This window comes from Temnothorax curvispinosus, unplaced genomic scaffold (genome assembly GCF_003070985.1).
Source record: "Temnothorax curvispinosus isolate PA1 unplaced genomic scaffold, ASM307098v1 QBEX01001204.1, whole genome shotgun sequence".
NCBI lineage: Eukaryota > Metazoa > Arthropoda > Insecta > Hymenoptera > Formicidae > Temnothorax > Temnothorax curvispinosus.
The window spans coordinates 98,962-107,521 of NW_020210984.1; the positions used below are offsets into that span (position 1 = coordinate 98,962).

An 8,560-nucleotide genomic window follows, 5' to 3' on the forward strand; every position below is an offset into this window, starting at 1 on the left:
TACGATGGATAATCGTTGGTCCACGGTTTATCTTTGTTTCTCATCTGAAAGATAATTCTGTTAGGTTTCCGCGAAAAAAGAAATTATAGAGTTCACAGGACATAATAATAAAATAGAGACTTACTAATGGAAATTAATATGCTTAATATGAATATTATACGAGTAATGAATAGATATTAATTTTAAAAAAGGCGAAAGAATGGATTCAATTCAAACATATTATTGCACTAATAAAAATGGAGCTCGCACTGTTGGGTGCTGTATATAACTCCTGGCGCATGCAAGCTGGGAAGCTAAAATTATTTTTTTGGGAACACGCTTATTAAAACCTAACACACTCTGATGTGCATATTATTATAAGTGGACGCCATATGGCTCAAATCTGGACATAGTTTTTTATATAATTTATAGCATGTCAAGTACAAAAGTTTCTATATTTATTAATTGAATATTGCATATATTAATTGAAACTTAAAATATTGTAGTTAAGTTAATAACAGGTTTTGTATTCTCGTTAACATATATCTACATTTCTTTTTGTTTCAGATTTAAATCCATCCATTGTCATCTGTTTCTATATGTTCCTTATTACCCGCACAGATGATGAAGATTGCACGACGAATGTGTAAATGAAGACAGTTGGAGAATACTTACCTCTTGTTGTTAGGGAAAATAGAGAAGAAAATGTAAGGTCTTATAAAGAGAACGAAGCAAATTCCCAATTGCGGACGAAACGGAAGATCAATGTACGGTAAGAAGCATAATTGCATTAATAGCAAGATATTGTGAAAAAATTATTATTTATTTTTACACATAATAAGGTGTAAAAATGAAGGAAATTAATAGCGAATTCCATTGGCTACATTATTGCGCATTTAAGCACAGAATTCATTACATGTCATTATATTGACACATGTTAATACGTACACGAATTGCGAGACCTTCATCAAAAGAACGTACAACAAGGGTGAAATGAAATACATTTAACCCTAACTCGCTACATTTCGATCTTGTAGACTGTTACACGTTTTTTCGGTTTTCTAATTTTCACATTTTTTTTTAACAGGTTTAGTTTAAACTTAAATTATTTTCTAGATCAGATATTATCATAAACATCTTATTTAGACTCTGTATTTCCAATTCTTACATTAAAGGCTTCAAAATATTAATTATAATGAAAATGACAATGCGATAAAGTCGGGCGGTCTCACGGACCGGAGTGTGGCGAATTAAGAACTCGAAAATAAGTGTGGCTAACTAGGGTTAAAACGTTCTGCTTGATCATAAAATTCCACGTGATGACTCATTGAAATCTACACGGAACATTAGTATCTTATTTTTGTCTATATAAATATGAATATTATAAAACATTATGTATAGTCACAGAATACTGAAACAATTTCTTGATGTTATAAGTAATTTTCTGTCAAGTGTATCGTGAGATTATTCAATCTTGCGTGAAAGATCGACAAACGGCTGGTACAGCCTTAAAATAATTAAAATAATACACATAACAAGCATTTTCCCAGTTGGATCCTGTCTTCTGTGAAGCTGGATATACACTTAACGAACGAACAGCGAACGCGAACGTTTGGGCATTCGCATTTGTGTTCCTAGGTTGTTTGTTCTTTTTTTCGGTTGCATCAGAATTCGACCAGATTCGGTGTTTTCTGCGTGTAGCAATTTGATATTTTTGATTATATCTGTTGAATAATGACAACGAACGTTTGCGTTCGCTGTTCGTTCGGTGTTCGTTCGCTAAGTGTATACCCAGCTTAACAAAGGCATACGCCAGTGGTAGAAGGAATGTAGACACTAAATTAAAAAAAATACTTTTTGGTTTCAAATTAAAGATCAGTCCTACATTCAGCCCAAAATGGGTGAAGTTCTTTGGAGTGTCACGTCTTTTTTTTCTTTTGCGCGCGAAACGCAAGACAGATCAAAAGGGAGAACGGGGATATTTTTAAGGATAACGGGTCTCTCGAGCTGATCCCTCGCATTATTCGACATTCGACAGCCGCTAAACGAATGATTGGGCGCCAGACTCGTGATACTCGCGCCTACTAATTTCCAAAATTTGCAAAATATAGATCGAAAGCAAAACTGCGATAGTCGATTTAGTCGGTCGTGTGAGGAACCGGCCAGCTCGACCTAACGATAGAGGGGCAGAGCAAGAATTCTGCGAGATGACGATTGTTACATTAATAGGCACGGGTATAATTAATTCGTGAAATACATATAAGGAAATGCCACATTTATTTCTTAGCTCTTACTTTGACGGCGCGCGTTGTGCTACTGCCGCGAATCCTGATCCTGTCGCAACCGGCGATCACGCCGCCTGGAAAAACATAAGACCAAAAAAACGTCGCGTCGAACAAAGGACGCTCGCTCAACGCTTAACCGTAATCCAACATCCTCCCACCATTGAGATGGCCACGCACCTGTCATCTCAATGCATACATGACACGGTATAATATAAAAAAATGTCACAATACAGGAAAAGAATACATAAATGAAAATCGCAAAGCAATACAAAACAGTCATATTCAAATTATGAGAATAACAAAAAAACTTAAGTATAAGACAGCCGTTCTGGAAGTTTAATTTTCCTGCCACTTCTCGTTACGTACGATTTATCATCGCGACTGCGCATATCATATGCTCCACTAATATCCGGAGCACAACTCTCAGATTCCTTGAATCTCCTGGTATCTTTACATTTATCCGCAATAATTTCGTCCACCTTGGACTCACTCTTCTCATATCTAAGCTCCAATGGATAAAGTCTTTGAATCGGCCGAATTAACTCACCTTTAGCAGTAGTCAATCGAGAGACTTTAACATTATTATCTTTACCTGTGATTAATTCCTTGACACGCGCTAGAGGCCAATCCAAACGTTTTACATTTTCATTTTCGATTTAAACTATGTCGCCAACTTTGATATCATGTACATTTTTCGTATTAGACTTTCGGTGAATCAATGCACCTAAATATTCGGTTCGAAATCTTTGGCGTAAATCCTCCTTGATTTTCTGACGATACAATAAGTATCTCTTGGATAAATCGCATTTCTCTATCTTGTCTAAATCTAATACTCCGATTTCTTTTATCTCTTGCAAAAACATAGACGGAGTTATAGGCAAAATATTCTGTTTGGTTTCGGAAAGGAAAGTAATTGGTCTGGAATTAATCACAGCCTCGCAATCTAACAAAACCGTTAACATTTCTTCGTAATCAAGGCAAGATCTTTTAAGCGTTCGTCGCAGTAATCGCTTCAAAACTCCATTCAATCGCTCCCAAAATCCGCCCCACCACGCTGCAGTAAGAGGATTGAATGTCCATTGAATTCGTTCGGTGGCTAACGTTCGAGACAATTTGTCAAAATCCAGTTGCTTAAACATATTATTTAATCCGACAAAATTCGTGCCATTATCACTATATATCACACTCGGCCTTTTACGGCGCGCAATAAAACGTCGAATAGCCATAAGAAACGCTGCAGTGGACAACGATGTCACAAGCTCAAAATGTACATACTGCATGGAAAACCGCACACGTAAACAAACAGATCCATGATTTATGACCGCCTTTAAGATAAATGGGCCCGGTGAAATTTACACCTATTACTTCGAATACGGCCGCGTTTTTTACCCGATCTATGGGCAATGGGGCACTAATTGTCTGGAGAGGCTTCGCATCATGTCTGCGACAATTTACACACCTAACACACTTCGTAATCACCGATCGAATTATTTTACGACCGCCTATGATCCAATACTCTTCACGCAATGCATTCATCAAAATCTTTATTCCGGCGTGGTTTAAGCTTTCGTGCTTTTCTTTGATAATCAAATTAACAATTCGATGTTTACCGGGAAGTACAATAGGACACTTAAAACTATAAACGTCGTTGCGCAGAACAATTTTCAAATTTAATCGAATTAAATCGTCTTTATCTCTGAACGCGTTAATATGTTTCACACGTATATCCGTTTCGTCAGTAAAACATTCGGCTTGAATCAATTTTAATAACAGAGTACGTGACGTTTGAACTTCTTTATACAATAGAGCACCTTTAACACACGACTCTCTTTGTTTTCTCGGTAATTACAATAAAATCGTCGTACATAAGCAAACACTCTTATTATTTTCTCAAAGTTAGAAAATCTATTGAAAAATTTGTTCTCTTTCGCACCATTTCCTTCTAACGCTATGAGAGTACAACCAGATTTTTTGTTTATCGCGGTTTTCTTTAATTCTTTACTGATTTCATCTTCATCGCACGACAATTCTCTACACATTGGCCAATTATCTGACGCCTCATATAGCCACAGGTCTCTCCCACCATTTCGCAGACATAATCTGTTTCACCGTACAGCCTCTCGATGGTAAGTCTGCGGGATTCAAACTGCCCTGAACATGATGCCAACACGCGGGATCCGATAGCATACGTATTTCTTTTACTCTGTTGTACACAAACGTAGCCCAATTACATTCTCTTTGGATCCATGCTAACACGGTCGAGGAATCGGTACAATAAAAGAGTTTTAGCGTTTTAAAATTAAGCGCGTCTAATACATTTCTCGCTAATCTAGCGCCTATTGTCGCAGCTAACAATTCTAAACGCGGTATGCTTGTTCGCGCATCCGTATTGCCTTTCCTAGCAGGCGCAACTCGCGTTTTCGCTTGTACAAAGTGAACTTTCACACCATCACTATTTTCAACGCAAATGAAAATAACTGTGGCATACGCGACTTTACTGGCATCGCAGAATACATGCAAACTTACGTTATCCGACTCAGAGATTTGTCCTAAAAAACATCGTGGAATTCTAATCTCATTAAGCTCTTTCAAATCTTCCATCCACTTCAAAAATTTATTTTTTAATTCGTCTGGAACTTCATCATCCCACGTCAAATTTTCACTCCAGGTTTCCTGTAACAGAATTCGTGGGCAAAGCATAACAGGACATACAAAACCCAATAAATCAAAAATACGGTGTGCCAACGAAAGAATATTCCTTTTCGTTATTTTCGAATCACGTAACTCTGGAAAAACTGGTATTTTTACTGCTAACGTGTCAGCTTTTTTACCCCAATTAACGCCTAATACTGTCGCCTGGTTGTCATGGGAATTATCATTACTATATTCCCACCCTCGAAGGTCAAAACCAGCTATATTCATCAGTCTTTTTGCGTCTGAAATGAAACTATTCAAACTTTTAATGTATACAAGCCAGAATATTCTCCATCCACAGTCAAATCTAATTTCACCATTCTTTGTTCTGAGGGCTTTGGGACTGAGCTTGGAATAGAAATTCCTGTTATAGACTTACTGCAACCTTCCAATTAAGTCGCGAATCATTTTTACGGTAAAAGTGTGGAAATGGATTCATCTTTGAACTTAGTTTCTGTTTTTCCTAGATTACCACACTAAATTTAATGCGAATGGTGAATGAGTCAGATTGTAGTTTATCCAATGCAAGCTGCTCGCGCCTTCGGACTTTTCTTTTTGTCCAATTCCATTGTTATTCCCACGAGTAAGGGGAATTACAGTTCCACCCGGGTAGAGCGCCTCGGTACACCGGGTGAGGAGACTTACAATACACTTGGGGGTGGCTAAAGGTTCCTAGAGGTTGGTTGCTTGCCGCCGGACTTATCTTCCGACCACGCATCCCAGAGGATGGCAGTGTGGTCTTATGGTAAAGCACCAGACTCGTAACCCCAAGGAACCGGGTTCGAGTCCATCTGATCAGTGATCACAGGAATTTTTATATTCCAAACTGCACCCTCCGCACGAGTGGGGCTTGTGCGGAGAAACTGGGCTATATTTCGGAGGAGACATTAAATTTGAAATTGGTCGTCAAGCTTGGGAAGCTTGGGAGTTTTGGGTCAATAATACTGCAATTATTAGCTGCAATATTAGTACAAGTAATTAGAATCAAACCTGTTATCTCCACCTCCCTGAGAGGAGTGGCCGTACTCTCAGCGAGCTTGGCCTCACTCTTGACAAATTTCCTAGTAGCGACAAGAATATCAGGAAATTTCTGTTGCCACGCTGTTTGGCAGCGACAGTTAAGAGTTGTGGAATTAAAGGATTTTATAGTAAAATTAGTTTTAAGAATTAAAATTAAAATTACCTTTATTCGGGGAGAATTTTCTTACAACAATTATTTAAGATCTGGTTTAATTGATATGATTTTAATTATTGTTAAGATCTGTCTTAAAGATTTGCTGAAGTCAGATTTTTAATATATTAGCTCGAATAAAAACTGTCGGTTGATTAAGTTATGAGCCCAAGAAAATGATTAACTGACTGACAACAAACAACCAACTCTACGATGATTTTTCGCGTTTATTTATACTCAAGTGGCAAGAACTTAAAGGAGGAGGAAGGTCTTATCAATAAGTGTAATTCTATGCCCTGCGAGCTGCGGCCTGAGAACCTAACTACGAGTATATTAAATGTATTTTTTATTACAGTGATCCATACAACGAATATGTACATATTTGTTATACGGATATATAATATAATTTTATCTCATAAAATAATCCCTTACACGGTGACAAAAACGTTATCATTATGATCCATAATTTTTTGCCCAATATAGTTGGCCACAAACATGTAAGTCAAGTAATAAATGATAAATATTAATCGTAATGAAAGTTCTTCAATATTGGGTATAAAATTAAAATAATTGCGAGAAATATAACAACCACTGGGGCGGCGGTGTGGTCTAGTGGTAGAGCGCCAGACTCGTAATCTGAGGAACCAGGTTCGAGTCCACTAGAGCCATGAATCATGGAAAAGTTTTTTTCCGAAAAAACCGCGCCCCTCCGTGCAAGATGCGGAGAAAACTGGGCTCCGTCTTTCGGAAGAGACGTTAAACCGTTGGTCTAAAGGAGGAAACAGTAAGGTAGCGGATGAATTGGAGGTTAGGGTTGGGTGCGTCCTTTCAAAACGCCCTTTAAGACCCCTTGTGGTATGTAAAGTAAAATTCTTTATCCTTTTATAACAACCACTGAAAAATGTTTAAGGCTCAATTATTTCGATAAGAAGTTTATTATAAACTCGCCACGCGTTTAGTTTTCCAAATACAATATTTCAAATATAATAATTCGCGTTCAAAGTAAATCTAAAGCAGTTGTCTTACATGTAAACGCAATTGTATAACGTTTTGCATAGATAGCATACTGTTTTATGATATTGATTTCATTTTCGTCAGTTAACTCGTCCCAAGTATCCTGCAGTTGCTCCAGCAAACACTTTATCTGTCAATATTGCATACTATTTCTCTTAATCATATTTTTAAAAAATTTTCTTGTTTGTATTCTATAAAAAGACCTATTTTTCGGAAATATTTTTGAAGAATTGATTTTTTTATACAATACAACTTGTTTCCGAAAAATAATACATATATGAATACAATATACATATATAATATATACCACACGACACTCGAGAAATTATTGAAGTTGAATAGCTAATATTTATGAAATTGTCTCTCCATCGGAAATCGGATAATTAATCAATATCGATATCTCTCTCTCTTAACATTCCTGACTATTTTAAGATTGAGTTAATTTTTGCTCCACGTAACACCTTCCCCCTTAAGTCATACGTGGTACGTTTGTTACCGCGTATGAATTATTAAAAAAAAAAAAATTGTGTCGAAAATTATACGTTATTCATTTTGGATAATGGTCTCCATGCAAAATATATAAATAAATCATGTTTAAAAATTTTTAATTAATGTCATAAGTGTATACATATATATAAAAACGTAAATATATGTATAATAAATGCGTATAATAATGCATATAATAAAGCGTAAAATAATTTGTATAATAATGCGTATAATAATGTGTTTAATAATTTTGTTAGTAAAATTGTCAGCTTAATATTTCATAAAACTAAGAGAGTTTACTTATTAATTTTTTAAATTTATTTTTAAATTTTAAATTTTTACTTCTTCTGTACTTCGATTTCCAAGTACACGTGTGCCGCCCGTGCCATCCGGTATCTGTCTTTTTGCTAAAGGAATTCTTTAATATAGTCGCGGCACTGCCGGGCTGATCTTAAGCCTAGGATTACTTCTTCGCATTTGCCGCAACAGAATTTAATCGACGAGGGGAGCTCATACCGCGGCGAGCTGAGGGCGTGGTACCCCCATTTCACCTCATATCCGTTGATTTCGGGGATGTCCTCGTCGTCCCCGACTGGCGGCAGCTGTTCTAGGTAGCAGGCCAAACACAATTTCACTCGCGGCCAAGAGGAGATGACCATCCCCTCCTCTCCTTCAGAGTCGCGAAGACACCCGCTATGTAGGATGATTTCCTCTTCCTCCTCGGATCGACGAGTCATTTCTCGCTGGGAAGAGTTCTTAAGAACTCTCAAAAGCCGCCACTGACCCCTGGGGGGGGGGGGGGCGCTGCTAAGCCTGGCATAGCTCTCCAATTTTCCTGCAAAATTTTTATAAAAAAATTTTTAAAATTTTTTAGATCGAAGTTTGTTAACGGTGGGTTGCCGGATTTTTGCTGCCGATGGTTGTTGGCATA

General features: G+C 37.2%; 1 protein-coding gene across 1 annotated transcript; it reads right to left on the reverse strand.

Annotated features, from left to right (window-relative positions):
* Positions 1-4,322: 4,322 nt before the first annotated feature.
* Positions 4,323-5,186, reverse strand: LOC112461341. Its single transcript, XM_025026555.1, has one exon. The coding sequence runs from the start codon at positions 5,184-5,186 to the stop codon at positions 4,323-4,325; it is 864 nt and encodes a 287-aa protein (XP_024882323.1).
* Positions 5,187-8,560: the final 3,374 nt, after the last annotated feature.